Source organism: Cyprinus carpio, chromosome A3 (genome assembly GCF_018340385.1).
Source record: "Cyprinus carpio isolate SPL01 chromosome A3, ASM1834038v1, whole genome shotgun sequence".
Lineage (NCBI taxonomy): Eukaryota > Metazoa > Chordata > Actinopteri > Cypriniformes > Cyprinidae > Cyprinus > Cyprinus carpio.
The window spans coordinates 30,585,578-30,606,729 of record NC_056574.1 but is presented as its reverse complement, the minus strand read 5'-3'; the positions used below and the strand labels follow the sequence as shown (position 1 = coordinate 30,606,729).

Sequence of the window (21,152 nt, the reverse complement as noted above, 5' to 3'; positions counted from 1 at the left end):
ACACACAAATGATATGTTATTAATACTAAAGCACACTGCAGTGGAGAAAGACAGAGGCATTGCCTTATTCAATTTGAAAAACAGCTAAAATTGGGTCAAATATAAATAAATCTGTTTTAACTTTATAACTGCATTTATATTATGTCACGATAAACTGGGCACCACAAAGCTATACAACTTTCATCAGCTTCATAGTTAAAAGTGAAAGATGAAAACTGTGAAGGTAGAAGTTAGAAGCAAAGGTGCACATTCACCTAATTAGTAAGCAGACCTTCTGGCAATCTCTGTTTTTTAATTATACACATCATTAGAAAAACATTAGAAAAATACTCCTCAGTGTATTTACCTCCAATCCCTTTACATTGCGTAATGCAGCACTGTGTTGTTTTCAACTATTTTCTTCATCAAGATACTATTATAGTTTTTTGTTACTATGAATTAGTTTGTATTTTTTTTTTTTTTTTTTTTTTTTGAATTTTCAAGTTTTAGTAATTTTGTTTTTGCCATTTTTTAAACAGGTCTGTATAGTTTTTATTAATTGTATTTCAGTTTTAGTTTTAGTTATTTTATGACATCAAGTAAAACTAAATGAAAACGAGGATTGCTGCCTTGGCAACTAGATTTTTTTTTTTTAAATGCTTTATTTCATGTCAGTTAACCTTTACTTTATTTCAAATGAAGAATTATTATTTTTTTTTGTCAGTTAATGTTTAAAAATGTTTTTTTTATGTCAATTTTATGGTTTTAGTTTTAGTGAACTAAAATAACCCTACTGTGCACTGAATTCATTTCCCGATGCAAATCTCAAGTGAGTCAAAGTATTTTTCTATCTAGCCTAACTGGTGAGATTTCAGACACCAGTGCTTTCCTTATCATCAAAAATTGACAGAATTTTCATTTTTAGGTGAACTATTCCTTCTAAACCCAAGGACAATGTCAGTGTTTTTGGTGGCATACATTGTGGTTGGCTGGTGATGCAACTCCACAACAGATAATTTAGTCTTTTGCAAGAAGGAAGGGAGGAAATAATGTGCTAACAAGAACAAGAGCTTAACAACTGCTCATGGGAATTCTGCACCTGAGCCTGACGTTAGTCTTGGTCTGCTTTAAAAGAATGGTTCAGCCAAAAATACGAATTCTGTCTTCATTTACTCACCTTCTTCCAGATCTGTCTGAATATCTTGCTTCTGTGAGCCACAGAGGCATTTCGAAGAATGCTGGCATTCTTATATTTTTGGTTTCACAGACTTCCATAGTATAAAAAAATACAACGGAAGCAATGGGGAACCACAACATTCTACGAAATATCTTTTTGTGTTCAGCAGAATAAAGAAACTCATACATGTTTGGATCAACATTATAGGTGAATAAATGATAACTGAACTAAGGCTACACTGTCCGTACTATTTAATCACACTGCTAATTCTGGAAGTCTCCTTGATTAGGTTAATGCAATAATTATGCATAATATGAACATCACCAGATGAATTAAAATAGAATGTCTACTTTGAGTGAATAGCTCAGTTCATAAGCTCACGCACTGCTGTCTGTTCTGAAATGTAATGTGAAAGAGTGCTTGAAAATATTGTGCTGAATCACGGATCTGAGGGCTGTTTTACATTCACGTATCTACATGATGGAGCAGGTGAAGCCGCAGCACTCTTTCAGCAGGGTGACACCTGTCTTGGTCACGTAAGGAGACGAGGTCTGCTGGGCTCTGGACGTCATTCTCTTGTCCTTGTTGTGAGCTAAAAGAGAGCGAGCGAGAGAGAGAAAGGCAGTGACCTTCTCTGAATCACACTCAAGCATCTCTGAACACTATCGAGCATCAGCGCAGAGGTATATTCATACCAGAACATTTGCAAATATAATTGGGATGCCAATTAGATGAGTTGAAATTATCTGTGCACTGTAAAAAAAATAAATAATTCAAAGTAGTAAATAGAACAAAGATTACTGGAGTACATTTGACAAGAAAATACTATTTCAGTCTCTACTTCAAAATTTATTGTTTAATTCAATGTTACTTGCTGTTTCTTTGTAATTAATTGTGAATTTATTAAATAAATATACTAAATAAAATAATATAACAAATAAACACAATATTTTTAAAAATATAAACAGTTCATTCATGGTGAAACATTTGCAAAATGTAACTATATTGTTACCCAGCTTTTTATATAAAGTTGGATATTTATCCACATGCATACAATATACTTGTGTTATATGATATATAGTTATATAATATAACTGCTATTAGATTTAGAAAAATTGTGTTGTGAAAAAAGCACTTGAAATCAATCTGACTTGAATCACACTGAACTGAACTGTGGAATAGAGTTGGGCTGAGTTCAGATGAATTAAAATAGAATGTCTATTTTGAGTGAATAGCTCAGTTCATAAGCTTTTAAAAAGCAGCACTAAAGATTATGAAATATTTTATATTTTTGTGAGACCTTTCAAACTCTCACTACAACATTGATTAGTATTTGAATGTGTTCTCTCTCATTTACAGTCAAGCCTTCCCACTTTCAGTGGCATTCGTGTACTTCTGCACTGTTCATTTCAGTTCTGAACTAGCTTTTTAGTTTTGAACTACAGGAAACAAATGAAGACAACGTTTTAACACCCCGAGAACAGAATTAACATTCACGCTTCTAACAATAAAGATTCCTTATTAATTTCTCCAGTTTGCATTTTCATTAAATTTGAGCAGGCAGTGAGTAAAACAATTACGGAGATGCTCAAAAAATGTATTGTTATGTTAATTTGTGCATTCAAAGCTGAAAAACGGAGGTTTAAGAGCTTGGCCTTGAGCTCACAGCACCACAGTAACACACACATACTTTTCATGCTGCACCTGTTGGGAATGTTGGTCTGTAGGAAGTCAGCCATCTCTTTGTCCTCCTCTCGCTCTCTGAGTGGAGAATAACAGACGTCAGAAAGGCAAATGCACAAACACATACATAAGTCAAGATACATTTTCATGTGCACATGCCATTCAAAAGATTGGGGTCTGTGAGATTAGTTTTTTTTTTTTTTTTTTTTGGAAACTGTGATGCAATTTTAATTATAATTTTTTTTTCAATAGAAATCTTTTTTAACATTAATAAATGTCTTTGACATTTTTGATTAATTTAATTCATACTAGCTAAACAAAGGTATTAATTTCTTAAAAATCTTACTTACCCCAAACTTTTAAATTGCCACACTAATGCAAACGTTTGTTGATGCACTGGAATTTTACAAAAGCACATATCAGCATTTTTTTGCCACTATTTATTCATATACTGTATAAACTGTATCAACTCACTAAAGCTATCATGCATCATTACAATATTATAAAAAAAAATCATTTGTGAATAAAACTGAATCTTATTCTGAATCTGTTCTTACTTTAATATATTTCAGACTTCAATTAAATAAATTAAAACAGATTTTTTTAAGCTTTTTATACAAAATCATTGCAAATGATCCCGATTTTTAACCTAACAATCACACTAAGCTTTCTGCATTTACATATTTTCATTGTGATATTAATCTGCATGTATACTAAGCCAATTTTCTTGATCAGTTTTTGTTTGCTCCCCACAATGCCACACAGTTTTCTATTTTTTCAGTCCCTAAAATGTAAAACCAAACTCACATGCTGTGAAGTTAGACACTGAGCATTAACCAAACATTCACACTCAAGCTCCAAACAATCAATTATTCTCTTAGCACACTGGTTTAGTGTGCAACCAAGTTTTTCACCGTCTCTCTCTCTCTCTCCACTATCCATCCGTGTATAACTGCTTATCATGTGGGTGATGGCGGCTCATTTATCCCATGAATAAACTGTGAGGATTTCATTGGTGTTGGGTACTGATGTGTGGGTCACTCACCATTACTCACACACGCAAACACACACACACACACACACACACACACACACACACACACACACACACACAGTCGTGAGGTCTTGGCAGATGGCAATCATTCCAACCCACCGAAAAACCACATCTTTTTTCTTTTTTCCATTCCTTTCTTGCTTGCAAATCATTCTCGCTGGTCTCTCAGAATCAGAGCCTCTGGGACCGTCTGTGAGTATGATGTGAGGTTTGTGTGTGTGTGTGTGTGTGTGTGAATTATTGGCTTCAAGTGGAGGGTAATTGGATTGCAGTATCTTCACAGATGAGGGAACAGCCACAAGAGGCACAAAACACATTCTTAGGGCCGACAGTCACGCATGCTAGCCGGCAATCTAAAGGGTTGTGGCCTATGTTGCTGTCGCTGAAAGCCGGCAGCTCTTTAAAACTGACCTGAGCCTCTCAAACTCCATGTCGTCCACTAGAAAGTCCCGCGTCTCCACCAGCTTCTGGATCTGCTGAAGTAGTTCTTCCTCACGCTGTCTGTCCTCATTTGACTTGTCTTTGTCTGCAAAGGACATTGGAGCACACATGAAGGTAAAGGCATTTATAATGTTACAAAAAGATATCCATTTCAAAGAAATAATGTTCTTTTGAACTTTCTATTAATCAGAGGATCACGAAAAATTTAAATGCATCTAAAAATATTAAGCAGCACAACTGTTTCGAACAGCTTTTCAGCATCATTGTATGCTACACATTATAATTTTTTTTTGAAGATATAACAAACAAATTATTAGAGTTATTTCAGTCTTTCTACTTAACAACATTGTGTTTAATTCAGTGTGTTACTTGTGTTTTCTTTGTAATTATTTGTAAAACTGAGAATCAGTGAAAACTGTTCCTTAACTTTTTTCTTTTTTAAAGCAAATCCTACACCATTTTTCCAGTGTATTTTTTATATTGAAAATAAGATTTTATTTTATTTTTTCTAAATATTGCCTTTTGTTGTGAACACAGAAAGTCATTCTGGTTTGGATCAACATGAGGTGAGTAAGTGATGATAGATATGATAAAATATCAAAGTACACAGAAGGTCTCAGAATAAATGGACATCACTCGCACTGGAATGTGACTTGTTTCCCACTTGGATGGTACACACAATATTATTATCTGCCAGTTTAGATAAATAACCTCTTATGTGTGTACAAGCTTCGTATGAACTTGCAAAATGAGGTTTCAGCAGTAAACAAGTACTGAAGAAGAAACAATTACTTGAGTGTCTAACAGATGTGCTGTTTGGTTTAGAGCAGTTTAAAGCATCAGGGAGCTGCTCATTGTCTCTGCTCTGCATGGTAGGAAATAAAAACAGATGTTCTTCACCACTGAGAATGAGATCTCTATCATTTCACAGGCTAAATGCAACAGCAAGATATTAATGCTTCATATTCTGGTGCAGCATTTTTGGTGAACATACCTGGGATTGAAACTAATTTCTGGAGTTCTTTTTTGAGCCTTGTGATCTCCTTACACAACTGGATGTCGTCCATCCTGAAAAAGGAAGAAAAAATGAAAAGAAAAAAAAAATGAAGAAAAATCAAAGTAATTGAGATTTTTTTTCTTTAAAACAGTAATCGAAATCCTTGGTTTTATTTAAAAAAAATAATATGCAAAAGTGATGTTAAAACCTCCCCACACTGCAAAACATTTTCCAATCAAGTCAGAAATCAAAGTACAGAGCAAACAGGGAAAGTGGCAGAGGTTCTTGCAAGGTTGTTTTAAAATTATGAACGTTAACAGAATGTTTGCTCAAGTTATTAGGACTGTAATAATGTTCTCAAAACATCAGCACATTATGTACACATCATTCATTGTTAATTTTTCTGACATGTTTTAGTTAGATGTTTGTATAGCAGTTTTTTGTTTAAAGTTACTAATTGTTACAGAATGTTTAGAAAACATTCAAAAGTAACAATCCCATAATGTTCATGAAAGGATAAAACATAACGTTCCTTAAACATTCCGATAACCAAGAAAAAACATGTTTAAACATTATAAAAAAAAGGACGCTTTGAACATTCTGAAATGTTTTCATAACTTTCATAACAAAATGTTTGTTTTGTTAGCCGGGGAAGTGTGAATACACCACAACTTTACTGAAAACAGATTTTACTGGTTGATGCCAAAGTAGTCTCTGTTCAGAAATGAAATAACAGATAATGTGTTTTGCTAGATAGTATTCACATTCCTGTCATACACACACAAATAACAAGGCAGACACATACATTTGCAGTTTATATTCAGCTCCGGCAGACACATATTACTGTCATAACAGACAAATCTCACTTGCAGGGCTTGTGACAGACTCCCATCAGATGCTACTGTTGTAAATAAATGCAGTGAATCCTTTTATCAGTAAATGTCCTCAACAATTTCCCCTGCTTTTATCTCATCTAGGCATGTATCTCATAATTTGTACACACATAATAACTGTTATTGAATAAAAAAAACAAGGAATGACAGTCAATGTGACATTTTTTCTCTGATTATTTTTTAAAGGCATAGCATGCAATGAACATTTTGCAGAATATCCACGCTGTTTTTTTCCCCCATTTAATAAATGTGAATTGTCCTCATCTACTTTCATTGTATAGCTTGTTTTGACAATTAATAAGGATGATACATCTGTGTGAATACACCTTAACATTTAGCACAAGATTAAAACATATTACCATCTCTTAAACAACCACAAGTAGTGCAGTTCATCACTTAAACATGACATTAATGTTCTAATATTATTACTTTATAAAAAATTAAACAAAATAAGAAATATTACTATTGTGATAACATTGTTTCACTATACAACACAGAGTATTTAAGAATAAATATAATAATTATTATATTGCTGGATGACCTGTTAATCATTCATTAGAAATGTCTAGGCTTTATTATAAAATATTAAATTATTATGGTAAAAAAAAATCTGTGACAGTAATTTCTTAATTTTTGTCAGGAAATCGTATGCATCCACTGAGAGAAAAATGAGAATTTGTGAGAATGCACATCCTGTAATGTAAAATCTGTTTTATTTGTGCCCTCTTACATAATCTTCACGAGCGCATCACAGAAGTAATAGAACTTGTGACGTTTCAGGAAATCCCTTATATGGGCAAAGGCATCCAGCTATTGCTGTAGCTGAATAAAATGGGAATAGAGACGCTTTACCGAAACATCAATACAATAAACATACGATTGTGACAACATATGGTTTATATGTGTTCAAGCCATCGCAGGTATTTTTATAAGAATAAAGTATATTTATAATGCAGTGTTAATCGATTTTTCGTACAGACTGATTTTTTCATTTATGTTGCACTGTGCATCCCCGTAAGGTGCTTGTGTATTATTGTGATGTTTCTATCAACTGTTTGGACTCTCATTCTGACGGCACCCATTCACTGCAGAGGATCCACTGGTGAGCAAGTGATTGTGACGAGTGGGGCGGGGCCGAGAGCCGTGGGAACGGAGCGAGGCTGGTGGAGTGATTGGGAAATGAGCGACACCTGCTCCACTCGCCGGTCTCGATTCCCACGGAGGAGATTGGGAGGATACAAAAGAGGAGCGACGATAGTGAAGGACGAGAGAGGACCAGGCCTGGGCTTTATTTTGTGTTTGGTTTTTGGTTGCGCTGTTTTATGTTTATTTTGGTGATTAAAGTTTTATTTATTTTTATATCGTTACAGTGATGTAATGTTAGATTTTTCATTGTGTGTTAGTTTGATTAAGAAGATTCATCTACATCTTGGGTGAAAAGTTTTAATGTTTTAACTATTCCTTTAACCTTGCATGTAAAAGAGTCATCTCAGGCCCTATCATAGTAAAAAACAAAAACAAAAAAAACACAGTAAAACTCACATATATCTGAGCTCAGACTCTTTCCGGACCAGCGCGTCCTTTATCCTCTCGATTCTGAACAGCTCTCCCTCGATGTCCTCCACAGTGATGGTGGAGTCAGCCATGGACACCACATCCTCTTCAGCTGTGATGAAGAACACATGAAGGCACATGGACATGAGGAGCACAATTACTTAAGATATTAAGTCTTGTTTTCTGAAAAATGTATCAAAATTAAGTAACTTAAACAAGAAAAACAGCAAATAAACAATTTAAAGAGGAAACAAACGAGTTTTTTCTTATCCCACTGGCAAACATTTTTATTTTAGGTTTAAAAAGATTTTAAAGTCAATAAATTTAGCCACATTTTTTCAGAAGAACAAGATTTATTATCTCACATCATTTTGCTTCTCGGGTAATTGAATCCTGATTTAAGAATGTTTAGATATTTGTATATAATATAATTGCATTTTAGGACATGCATGACAGTATTCCAGAGAAACAGACATTGACCAAACTTTGTATTAGATATTTTATACTGTTTTACCAGTTTGTTGTCTTCCCCTTGAAGATAAAAATAATTACAGCATGATCACACATTTCTACAGAAGCAGGGCTTCTCTGATCCCGAATCAACTAACAAGCATCCTGGTGTTGACCAGTCACATTTCAAATCAGGCTGAAGCTGAAGAGTTGGGTGACGGTGGCACAGTGTGTGTTGTGTATGATGCTCGTCACTGTGTTAATTGGGCTCGTGTTATTAGTACTGAACTCTGCATGAATCCGAGGGTGGGTGAGAATCTTCTGGTCACTCCGTGACAGACCAGCATCTTTGTTTTATTGCATGTAGCACTGATTCAGAGAGTCAGTGCTCTATATATACATCTGTATGATTACTTGGTTGTGTATACAGGCATCTGATGAATCAGATACTAATAAAACTGAAAGGCACCAAATTTCATATTAAATATTAAAAACTGTTACTGTTACTATTAAGTTTGTCTAGTGATAGTTGATGAAGAATAACAGTTTTTGGACTATTGTGATGTTTTTAACAGTTGTTTGGATTGACGGCACCCATTCACTGCAGAGGATCCATTGGTGAGCAAGTGATGTAATGCCAAATTTCTCCAAATCTGCTCAGAAGAAGAAACAAACTCATCTACATCTTGGATGGCCTGAGGGTGAGTACATTTTTATTTTTGGGTGAACTACTCCTTTAAGTAACTTTGTCCAAACAGCAAGATAAAACAAGGTTATTTGATTTATTTTCTATCTACACCATCATTGCACATTCATTTTTTACAATTCCACTTCTCAATTTGATGTCTGCATTTCAAAGGCTTTCAGCCTTGTGAAAAAGCCTTTGCTCCCTAAAAAGCGTATCCTCCGATGACTCATTTGGCTTATCCTATGATGTGTTCAACAACTGCAATGCCTCATAAACTAAGTTCTGTCTCTATGGCAACAACCTGGGCCCTACACAGTTATTGGATTTCAAAAACAATGGGATTGACCCCCAAATACAGTAGCACTCTGGTCAAGGCCACTGCGATCCCTGGTGCAAAGCAAACACAAACAGCATTTCACTTATTTTACACCAATGTATATGAAAATTAACCTAAAATAAATATGAATTATGTAATCTTGACTGGAACGACACTACATATACCTATAATGCCACATCTATAATAACTAATATATATATATATATATACAGTAGGCCTATATAAAACAAATATTATATGTAATATGTAAGTGTCTCTGTATGGGCTGTTGGGGTCGTTCAGTATTTTTCATTGCTGTCCTTTGTTGAAATACCAAAGCAACTGTGTTAAAGGAATATTATTGTTACTATGATTTTTTTTTAGTGCATGTAAGCTTAAAAAGAGCATGTGTAAGCACCCTTTATTAAAGGAGTCTGCTGTTACATAGTAATAGGCAATACTTATGAGGTTATCAAGATTTAAGAGTCCTCTATGAACAATATCTCTCTGATATAGTGGACAAACCTGATTTATGTTTGATCTTGAACACATTTACTTATCAAAAGGTCAGTGTGATATTATTTGATTCATGACTCACCAAGATACAAAACAAAGGAATACCATGATTTCAAACAGGGATTTTCAAACTGGGGTCGAGGGGGCCACAAGAGGGCACATGGGGGTCCATGAAAAATGGATTCTAACAGTAACAAATAAAAAGTAAATATGCGTGCAGTGTTGGGGGAAGATATTTTTCATTTGTTTCTAAATATTAATATCACTTTCCTTGTGATGCACATTTCCCTGTGTTCTAATAAAAAAATATATTTCTTTCCAGATAATGTTTTAACATGCAATAACATATAAAAGCCAACAAGTTTTCACACACACGGAATAAATGGCTTTGTTTACATATATATTGTTCAAAAGTTCTGTGTAGGTAAGATTTAAAAATTTTTTTTTTTTTGAAAGAAGTCAAGTCTCTTCTGCTCACCAAGGCTGCATTTATTTGATCGCACATACAGTAAAAACAGTAATATTGTAAATATTTTAACAATTTAAGCATCATCACTACAGTCTTCAGTGTCACATAATCCTTCAGAAATCATTCTAATATGCTGATTCGCTGCTCAGGGAACATTTATTATTATTATCATCAATTTTGAAGTCAGTTGTGCTGCTATGTTTGTGAAAACTGTGATACATTTGTTTTTTCAGGTTTTGTTGATGAATAGAAAGTTCAAAAGAACAGTACATTTGAAATAAAAATCTTTTGTAACATTATAAATGTCTTTACTGTCAGCTTTGATCAATTTTATGTATCCTTGCTGAATTGTTCATTTGTATTAATTTCTTATCAGAAAATACTAACCCCAAACCTTTGAAAGATAGTGAACATTTATTAGCTTATAGAAAATAAACTGTTTTAGATATAACTAATGGCATTTTATGTGCAGAGTAGAAAACAAGTCGGTTTGGAAAAGAGATGTAGTGAATCTGAGTCTGGAAAACAAAAACATTCACGGGAAAACTAGAGTCATCTATTTAAAGGTGCATCACACAGCATCTTTAAGGGGTTAAACTTTATATCTAGCGATTAACAGAAAACCCAAGTTCACTTGCTTACAGATGGTGCTATCTGTGTTTTTACTGGTGGCTGACACTGACACCTTTCTCAGGCTGTATAGAGCGAACACATTGTTCTGATATAAGGTACATGTTTTATCCCTCCATCTCTCCACTTCAGTGCTTTCTCTTTCTCTCTGCCCTCGGTAACACTATAAGCTATGAGTCACCTCAGAGCGCTGAGCAGATATTGGCTTTTAATTGCCTGACAATCAGTGAGAAAATACGTCTAAACAAACCACATCCACCAAGGGAAAGCAAAAGGGATGGAAAACAGGGCTAATAAATCAAGAGCAGGATTATGGGATAGTCTGATGTGGTCTGGTCAGTGTGCTGAGATGTACAATATGTGTGTGTGTGAGTCATTGCCGCCCACCCATATGTTTCAGATCAGTCCTGACAGATATATTCTCATGACTTCAGACTTGCTCTGTCTCACTCGTGGAGAACCCTGTAGGACTGACAGGAATTCACAGCTTCACGTATCAAAACAGCAGTGAACTCTGACAGGGAACAGGTAAGGAGTCAGACAGGATTCAGATGGAGATGGAAGAAATGCAAGAATGTGAACATGAGGTTTCTTAGTCACTTGAAAACAGTAAAAACATGTCTGAGGATCAGCTAAGCCAGTGATTCCTAACAAGGGGATGTGTAACCCAGCAGGATCTTGGAATGATTTTGATTGTTATGTTTTTTGAGTGTTATGAAAACTGAAAAGAATTGTCCATCTTTACTGAAAATAAACTAAAAATAAATGAAGCCTATAATTAGCCATGTATGATTTTGCACTGAGATTATTTTCATGACAATTAAGCAAGTGTGCGTGTGTGTGTGTGTGTGTGTGTGTGTGTGCGTGTGCGTGTGCGTGTGTGTGTGTGCGTGTGCGTGTGCAAAATATAACCCAAAAATTTCTTACATGAGCCATGAACCATCATCAAGATTCATGCTGGTCTAAGTTAGTCTTCTACTAGCATCTGTACTATAGCCAAAAAAAAATCTTATTATATTGTAAATGATGATAGTAGGTGGATCAACAGCCTTTCAAACATTAATGTGACAATAACAGATCAGGTTGGCACATCTCCTACACTTGAGAATCCCTTAGACCTGGTGTAAATCTACGTCATTCTTGTTGGAACAGAGGAGGCGCTGGGATCTCACATGATCTCAGTGTCAATCAGTCTTCACAGTTTCAATCACAATGCCTGGAGACACTCCTACACCAGCTCATGCGGCACGACAACACACACACACAAAGCATTTGATCACAGTTTACCAGAGCTGCCGGCACTGAACATTAAAGGTTTCTGTAAAACACTATGAACACTGTTTGTCCAACCAATGTGGAAAGAAGGGAAGTAATCAGAAAACATGTTTGTCATTATTTATGCAATTACACTTAGTGCAATTTAAAAATGCATGGAAGTACTGAGGCATAATTTACTACGGGTCACTGAAACCAACCCTTAGTGTTTAGATATAATTTAAAACCATGTTTCTTCTGCCTACGCACACATTGCACACACAGCATCAAAGTACTACGAAACATGCACTGCGGCCTTGTTATCCAGCAAAACCCAAGAGATGTGAGGAATACAGTTCTTTTTACATCTTTACTTGTATTTGTTTCTTCTGAAAGGTGAAACTCTAACCATTAATGTCACTGCATTCAAAAACTGATTCTAGTCAGATTATTGTGCCAAAGGATTGGAGGAGTTTCTTACACCTTTCTAGGCAGATTCTGTCAAGATCTATCAGACTTAATGAGAAGTGCTTGTGAACTGTGGACTTTCAATATGGGTTAGAGTTCAGGTGCTTTGCTCTGAAACACTCTTGTCTAGAAAGCACATTTGAGATTTGATCTGAGGTTTTCAGCTGTAAAGTCAAAACTCTTTTGTAGCGGACACATACCAGAGCGTGCGAACAGTACAAAGTGGATGTGCATGATTCTTTGTTTGTTACAAAATCAGTGCTGGTGTTTTATCTTGTTATAAAATTGCACCAGGATGACTTTTTCACTGGAGAAGGTAATATTATGGATAGAAGCCTCATATTTTTAAGCCAGAGGCAATGGTTTGAAGTTAAAAATGTCTTGATGGATGTTTCTTACAAAGATGCAGCTTTTCAGAAGATGTTAACTGATGAACTAGAGTGGTGTGGATTATTGTGATGTTTTTATCAGCTGTTTGGACTCATATTCTGACGGCACCCATTCACTGCATAGGATCCATTGGTGAGCAAGTGATTTAATGCTACATTTCTCCAAATCTGTTCAGATGAAGAAACAAACTCATCTACATCTTGGATGGCCTGAGGGTGAGCAGATTTCAGCAAACCTTAATTTATTGGCGAACTATTCCTGTAATCATTACATAAGATGTGGACAACGGTTTGGCTAACAGTTGAGACTCCCCAGACCACATTAAATTAAAATGAAAGCCTTTAACAGACTCGTACATCAACCGATGAACCTCCTCTGACTTCTCCGATTCAATTTATTGAGATATTCAGTTATGTCATGCAGAAAAGCTAAAGCATAAAAACAGTTTGTCATGTGGAGAACTGAATTCTTTCAGTTAATGAATGAAAAGTGTTTCTGTAACAGTTTTAATTGCATGATCCAAATTGATCATGTTGCTATATTGTGCCTTGAGATGAAAATTATAATGACGGGACATTAACAGAACGTATTCTTGGCATTGCCACACATTATAGGGACCCCATCTGTTTGTCTCTTATGTGGGACACAATTAAACAGTCTCTTGAATCTCTCCAACAAACGTTGGTCTAGTTTACAAATCTGCTCGGTTCTTAAGTTCAACTCCGTGACTGGTGAAGATCATCAGTAAATAACTGGAATCAATTTTTGGCTTGTTTTTCACAGTGTAAGAGTTGCATGCACCAATTTTTGTATCTTTTTTTTTTAAAGTTTGAATGCCTCAGTCTGAAAAATAGACTATAATTCTTCAAAACGTGTTTCACACAAAAAAAGTCATATGGGTTTCCAATGAATTTTCATTTTTGGGTGTATGATCACTTAAATGCTCCATCACTGATAATCTCATGGTCTTTAGTTAAATAAACTGAATACACCTTGAGTAAACAAATTATGCTTGAATATAACCAACCTGTAATCCTTGAAAGTACTAGAAGATCAAGAGTCTGTTGTCTCCATTACAACTAAAGTGAGAAGGAACATTTAAAGGAATAACTTACTGCCAAACTCATTCTGTTGGTACACTGACTTTTAAGGCGAGTGGCTTCTGTTTCTTTTCCATGCTCCACAAAAACATCCGTTCTAGAAGTAAGTTTGGTGAGCGGGAAAAAACAAAACCATGGTAACCACAAATTAACCATGGTCTTGCTACTCTAACCATAGTTTAACCATGGCTTTTGTAGTAAAACTGTGGTTATACAAATTGTAGTCAATATGACATGGTTACTACACTTTTACTTTAATAAAACCACAGTTAATTTTTTATAAGGGATTGCAACAGTGAATTCCTCTAAATTTACTGTTGGGGGCTCTAAAGGCACAACAATACACAAAACTACATAGTACTGTACAGTTGTTTTAAGATCCAATGGGAAACAGGTTTCACAAGATCTGTTTATAAGGATTTGTTTAGTCAGGATTAGACATTAGTCAGCCCAAAGAAACCACAGCAGTCTGTATAATGATGAAAACATGATTGTATTTCTTTTGTCGGATCATTAGAAGAAAGCAGGAATGAGCAAATAGCTGCTTCCTGGGGTAAAAGCGATTCTGGGACCTGACAGGAAAAATAACTTTAAATGTAGCCTATACTGTTAAATGAGAGACAAACCATGCCCTTTATGGTTAGTACACTTCAGGTTAAAAAAAAAAAGAAGTAACTGAGCTTTTTATTTTTAATGAACACCCACTTAACATTCACCAAATATACTCTAAGAAAAATTTGAAAAGTTACACTCTTAAAAATAAAGGTGCTTCTTCAATGCCATAGAAGAAGCTTTTTATCTAAATGGTTCCATAAAGAACCTTTAACATCTGAAGAACCTTTCTGTTTCACAAAAGGTTCTTTGTGGTGAAAGAAGCTTCTTCGCGGTGAAAGAAGCTTCTTCAGGTTATAAAAAGGTAAGAAACAAATGGTTCTTTAAAGAACCTTTGACTGAATGGTTCTTTGTGAAACTAGAAATGGTTCTTCTATGGCATCGCCGTGAAGAACTTTTTGAAGCAGCTTTATTTTTAAGAGTGTACTGTATGTTTCATAATAGTTTTGAACAGTTAGGACTATATTATAAAAATTACATCAAATTTGTCTATTTATATGAATAGAAACGCGTCAGTTGCACTCTCAAAAACAGCGAATTTATTCACATAGATCCTTCACATACGTTGCACGTAGCTTTCTGTAACTATGGACTAAATTGGAGACACTATAATAACACTATAATTTCTAAGCTACTTGACGATGTTACTGAATGATGAACTGCAAAATCAATGCAAAAGTAACGTCTTTCATGCATACGTTAAACTGAAGTCAAGCATGATCATTACATTCTCACCTTGTTTGCCCGTGTCTGCGCAGAGCTCTGTTTTATCCAGTGATCCGTAGAGTTTCGGGGTGCTGCGCCCTTTCTCCATGCTTTCAAGCTCCACAACACACTTCAAGTTTGAGCTGGATCAGAATGTCGCTGCTCTGCTCTTCGGCCGGTGCGGTGAATCAAAGCGCAGTTTCACTGATGGAGGTTTTTAACTCCATGTCCTCTGTGATGCACACAGTGATGCGCGCGCCCGCACCTGCTGCCGATGCGCTGAGCGAGTGAGTGCGTGATACATTGTAGTGATGCTCAACAAGAGGATTATCCCATTACCTGAAAGCGCCACCCTGTGAATAACGGGAAATTGACATTATGTTAAAATCTTTTTTCCTTTTGAAGTTACAAGATCAAATGCATCCTACTTATGACAAATGTGACAAACAGTTTTGTATAGAGACTTCACCGTTTAAGTTTAGAAAATGTGCCATTTGCATATTATGCTTTTTGATTTCAGGTGCTTAACTTGTGATTGATAACTTTTGGTCATAATATCAACTAAATAATATAGAACACATTCGCTAATAATATACGTGTCATATATAAACTGGCTCATGGTTTAAAAATGCTAATTGAATAAAAAAAATTGAAATTTAATATATAATTTACCATTAAGCAATAATTAGCATTATCACAAATTTATGTAAAACTATATAAATACAATGCTTACATGTTTTGTTGGGATGTTTTCTGTTTAAGTTGACAAATGTGGAAAGTAAAAACTCGTTAATCTAACCAAAGTGACTTAAAACATGAATCACTCTCAGTCTTTGGGTCAGCGGTCATAATGCCATGTTTATATTAAAAATAGATAAATAAAAAATACAAATAAAAGTCATACATTAATGTAACATGAATAAATCGTTTAATTAGAAAACACTGTAAAACTGGCTTATACAATGTAACACAGTCCCTATCAGTAAAAGAATTATCCCAAATTGTCACAAATTCTTCTAAACTTTTTATCAGTCTGTTACAGCCTTTCCTCTGTGATAACATAAGGATGTGCTTATATTAATTTGGATTGTAAAACAAGTGGTTTATCCCAGTTAACTGTCAGGACATAAAAGTTAAACATACGGTTGCAACATAAGGTTTGTGTGCATGGGTTGGGTTTCAGCTTGAGGAAGTGTAACAATCTTGCCTGGTTGCATTGACTGATTAACCCTTTGAAGAGAAAGCACATTTAGCTGTGCGGTCTGACCCTGGTGTCAATGCTTGCGGTTAGATTTGAGCTTTAATTCTGATCTAAAGGAAACAACATCAACACTGACACACTGCTATGGCATGAAATGTCACCACGGCAAATTCACGTTGATTTATTTACATAATGGCATAAAAAGATTAAGACTTGGTCAAAGTACACCTTACATGGGACAAAGCTTATCAAGACATTTAGACAAAATGACTAAAAATAACTTTATGCATTTGTTGAAAGAGGAAATAACCAGTTAATTATTATTTTTTTTTCAAACATGAAATGTTAAGAATATTTATTCCCATCCTTCCTTTCTTTTTAAAAAATAAAAATAAAAAAATCATTCTCTATAGACCAGTACACTCTATAGACCAGCTGTACAAGAAAATTTACTCAAGAACAAGTTTGGGAAGATTTTTTTCCCCATCAAAACAGGTTTGGCAAACTTCATTTATAAGTCAAACATCTAGTTCACAATCCCTTAAACTAGAAGTAAGATACTTTCATTATGATTACCTTCAATAAACCCTTGTTCAAGTGATACCTAAGTGTGGAGAACGTGAGTGCCTCATGCACAATAAATAAAAAGGTTTCTCCATAACATGTAACTGAGGCTTAGCTTCAGATCACAAATATTTGCAAAACATAATGAGTCATAACAAACGGGTGTGAAGAGGAAACAACAGGCACTATTTTCTCACATGATTATTGCTGTTTGGCAAAGAGGAAATAAAACCAGATAAGCTTATCTCCACCCCTTCAGTCTAAGAAAGAGCTGACCTGTTACACAACTCATCTTCACACACAAAAGATGATGTACATTTTAGGATATTCCTATTAGTACTAGAACTATAAGTCTTCTCTCAAAGCTTTAAATAATCTCATATAAAAATGTATCTGGCTGGAGAGAGTAATTAATTGATATAACGTCATCCATGATGTATGTTATTATGATAAAGATGAATGAGAACATGCCCTTATGGACTGCAAAAAAAATATTTTTTTTGTTGCTTTCCATCACAGATATTTAAAAACTAAATCAAGACACATTTATTTGAGAAGGAAAATGACTTCAGATGTTAAGATATTAAGTCATTAATGTGGTGTCAGTGAGGTAAGAATATTAATATTGTTTTCCATTTGAATGAAGTTATTCTTCTTAACCCACTGACAGATATTTTTTTTCTTGTTTTATGCATAAACGTAATTCATTTTGATAATTTTATCAGAAAACAAGACTTAATTTCTTGAGAACTATAACAATATAAAGATATCGAATCATGTTTTATGTCATACATTTTCTTAGAAAACAAGACTTGTGTTCTTGTTTATGTCATTATACTTCTCAAGTAAATGCATATTAATTTAAAAATGTTTAAATATTTACATTGGAAAACATGACAAAAATACAGAGTAGGAGTAAAAAAAAATATTCTTTGCAGATACTAAACAGTATTAGTGATATTTCGCTCTTAGTTTTTTATTTGGCGACTGTTAACAAATCACTTTTTTCCTTCCATTGATTAAGACTTATCTATTTGTCCACTTGTTATTCCTCGTAGTGTCTTCCATAGCCGTCTCAAGCCAGTCTTTCTCCTGATCTGACTCCGACTCGCTCAACTCGGTGTCAGTGGCCAGCAGGCGTGAGTAGTTTATCCGGCGCTGCCGAGGAATCTTCCACTTGAGTACGGCAAGAGTGCTGCTCCACAAAGCCAGAATGACCGCGGTGCCTTGGAAAAGCACTTTGACCCCAAACTTTTGCACCACAAACCCAGCCGCAAGACTGCCAAATGTTGCTCCCAACTCCAGAGAAAGTACCTCAAACAACTTTAAAATGGTCTTTTCAGTGCCGGGAGTAGCGATGTCTTCACTTTGCGATGTTACGGACCACCAGAGGGCGCCGGTGCTGAAGCCTGCCAGCAGTTGAGCAGGTATTACGGCCCACGGGCCCCACAGAAAGGAGTAGTAAAGACACTGCAGGGCTAAACTAACAACGGCGAGTACTAGTAACCAACCGTGGTACTTTAGAATCCGGGAGAGATGGCCAGCAATTGGAGCAAAGCTAGCTTGGCTTAAGTGCGCCAAGGCTAAAGAGATGCCCATGTGGATTTCCGTGGCACCGCAGTCCTGCATGTGCCATAAGAGGAAATCCGACACAGCGGAGTTCACCATGCCCATCAAAATGACAGTGACGACACAAAGTATCGCCTGCGAGTTCCCATAAACCAACTGTAGTGCCTTAAAGCCTGTACTAGTGGGCCGCTCACGCTTGCGGAGGTAGATTGGAAGCAGGGCGGCTGTAGGGATGGTTAGGATCATGAATATAGTGTAGGAGTAAAACTCCAGTGTAGCTCCTGTAAGACAAAACAGGCTGGTAACAAGAACTCCAACTGCACAGTTGCCAAAAGCAGCTCCAAGCTGCTTCCATACCTTCACGCCATTATGGTGGTCGGTGGCGTCTACGAAATCCAAGTATTCGTAGAGTCCATCATCAGCCGTCCATTCCAACGGGGCGGCCATGAACTCCCACAAACCCATCACAATGAGAACCAGAAAGAACATCTGATGCTGGGCATCCATAACTTTCAGGCTTCCCAGGAACTCAGTGTGAGGGTCTTCTTCCTGTTGAGGCTTCTTCAAAGACCTCAGGCCTCTTGCTGACCAGTTGGAGCTTACAAGTGTGGTAACTTCAACAGGGTGTTCGGTAATTACAGATGTCTGGTTTATTGAGTAAACCGTAGCATTTGATTGCGATGGAACCGTCGTCCACTCTAGAATGGGGGTAGGATCAGCATCGGGTTGACTAGCGTTACACCGTCCACTTTCAGCTTGGATTCCGGTGGACGGAAAGAGCAGAAGAGTCAAAACCACCAATGCCGAGCTGAGCAGAGAGCCCACTATGACCGTCCGCCGTTTGTCGTACTGCCTGGTGAGGACGCTAGACAACGGGCGCCACACCAGGGCGAGCAGGTGCTTGGACGCCATGATGATTCCGATCATGGCGGCGTTGAGACCCAGGTGCCGGAAGTAGAGGGTCAGGAAGGGAAGGAGGCATCCGGAGCCACAGGAATGAAGGAAGTTAAAGACTCCCGCCAGCCAGACCGCTCTCCTCACATTCCACTGCTTGCTCTTCTGCATTGCTCCATTCTTCTTCATGTTTGTCGACTTCAGTTTGCGCTCTGTGTGGTTTAAAGAAAAAGAAAAAAATTCAATGAAAAAATATATGCAAGTTAGCAGAACAATGATAAAGTGGTTGTATAAGATGATAAATGTAAAAAAAAAAAACAGTTTGTGCAGTTATTATGGTAGTACCACCTTTTGTGGAATGTGTAGAATTTTTGTTCCATTCTTAGATGTTGTGTTATTTTAGACCAGGGATGTCAAACTCAAATCCTGGAGAGCCGGAGCCTTTCAGAGTTTAGTTCCAACCCTGCTCCAACACACATAGCATGTAGTTTGGACTTGATCAGGTGTGTTTAATTATGGTGGAATCTAAACTCTGCAGGGCTCCGGCCCTCTGGTCTGACACCCCTGTTTTAGACTTTCAGTTGCATGCTATTATTTACCTTCAATTAAATATGAAATAAATATAAATATTAATTATATATGTGTATGTTAAATTAAATAGCTATACAAAATATTAATAAATATATATAAAATAAATGTCCAAAAACATGGTATTACATCAGTACTAAAGTAAATGATAATTTATGATGGTAGAAATGATTTAATTTTCTATTTTCTGTTTCTAATGGGATAATACTTCGAAGGGTTTCGTAGAGTACCATGATATCATCATTGTATATCGCAACACATAACATAGCATAACATAAAACACATGGGTTCATAGGCTCCATATGGAGCAAAACTGTGTCCAGCAAACCGCGTTTAAATTATACGTAGCCTACACATCCCCTCACCATGATTTCCTAAAACTGGACACTTCTAGAAAATGAAACATCACATGAGAGCAAAGTTCATTAAAAGTATCTATTTAAACAAATTCGGAAGACAGCGTGCAGTCAGTGTATTGCAATTTCACAAAATGAAACCTGAAAGACTTTCAACAAGCAGTTTAAGCAGATGTTTTCTGTACAGCCCTCTGTAATCTTGTAAATCGCTTAAACTGGCATAAAGAAGAATTATATATATATATAAAAAAAAACTTTTTAACATCTGCACGTAGCCTACACGACAAACTCTCTGTAACAGGTAACTTAGCATCATCGCGCACCTGTTGTAACACGTCACGAGATTGCTGAGCGTCTGCTGGTTACCTGAGATCTATCGTATCCGTAAACTCATGGTTTGCTTCACAGAATATTGTCGATTAAAGTTCTCTTTGGCCTTTCATGTCCACTCGGTATCCAGGTGAGGTGTAACAAGTTTTCCGTCTCTTGACAAACAACCAGCGGCCGACCTCAGCGCTTAGAGCAAATCCTGGTTTTTGAGTTTACAGCGCCACCTTTTGGTGAGAGCATGAACTTACAGGATAAAATAAGCAGTCACACGAAC

At 36.1% G+C, this 21,152-nt stretch overlaps 2 protein-coding genes across 5 annotated transcripts; both read right to left on the bottom strand.

The window, feature by feature from the left end:
• Positions 1–739: 739 nt before the first annotated feature.
• LOC109059763 (bMERB domain-containing protein 1-like) lies at positions 740–15,702 on the bottom strand. 2 transcript variants are annotated; one of them, XM_019076952.2, is made up of 6 exons: positions 15,407–15,702; positions 7,767–7,890; positions 5,329–5,402; positions 4,305–4,419; positions 2,861–2,917; positions 740–1,748 (listed from the first exon to the last, which is right to left on the bottom strand). In XM_019076952.2, exons 1-6 carry the CDS (start codon positions 15,483–15,485, stop codon positions 1,622–1,624), a joined length of 576 nt encoding a protein of 191 aa, XP_018932497.1. In that variant the 5' UTR covers positions 15,486–15,702; the 3' UTR covers positions 740–1,621. The 2 variants fall into 2 exon arrangements, with proteins under 2 accessions (XP_018932497.1, XP_018932489.1); XM_019076944.2 differs by having other exon boundaries at positions 2,847–2,917; positions 15,407–15,697.
• Positions 15,703–16,734: 1,032 nt separating this feature from the next.
• Positions 16,735–21,099, bottom strand: LOC109059735 (major facilitator superfamily domain-containing protein 6-like). Of its 3 annotated transcripts, none has more exons than XM_019076911.2 (2): positions 20,872–21,099; positions 16,735–19,816 (listed from the first exon to the last, which is right to left on the bottom strand). In XM_019076911.2, exon 2 carries the CDS (start codon positions 19,791–19,793, stop codon positions 18,168–18,170), a length of 1,626 nt encoding a protein of 541 aa, XP_018932456.1. In that variant the 5' UTR covers positions 19,794–19,816; positions 20,872–21,099; the 3' UTR covers positions 16,735–18,167. The 3 variants fall into 3 exon arrangements, with proteins under 3 accessions (XP_018932456.1, XP_018932449.1, XP_042585359.1); XM_019076904.2 differs by having other exon boundaries at positions 20,915–21,093; XM_042729425.1 differs by lacking the exon at positions 20,872–21,099 and adding an exon at positions 19,953–20,062.
• Between the last annotated feature and the right edge of the window lie 53 nt (positions 21,100–21,152).

Coding starts and splice junctions, on each gene's coding strand:
- LOC109059763 (XM_019076944.2), bottom strand. CDS start 15,485: ATGGAGAAAGGGCGCAGCACCCCGAAACTCTACGGATCACTGGATAAA. Junction 4,420..5,328: donor GAAATTAGTTTCAATCCCAG/GTATGTTCACCA, acceptor TGTCCTTTGCAG/ACAAAGACAAGTCAAATGAG. Junction 2,918..4,304: donor ATGGAGTTTGAGAGGCTCAG/GTCAGTTTTAAA, acceptor TTCTCCACTCAG/AGAGCGAGAGGAGGACAAAG.
- LOC109059735 (XM_019076911.2), bottom strand. CDS start 19,793: ATGAAGAAGAATGGAGCAATGCAGAAGAGCAAGCAGTGGAATGTGAGG.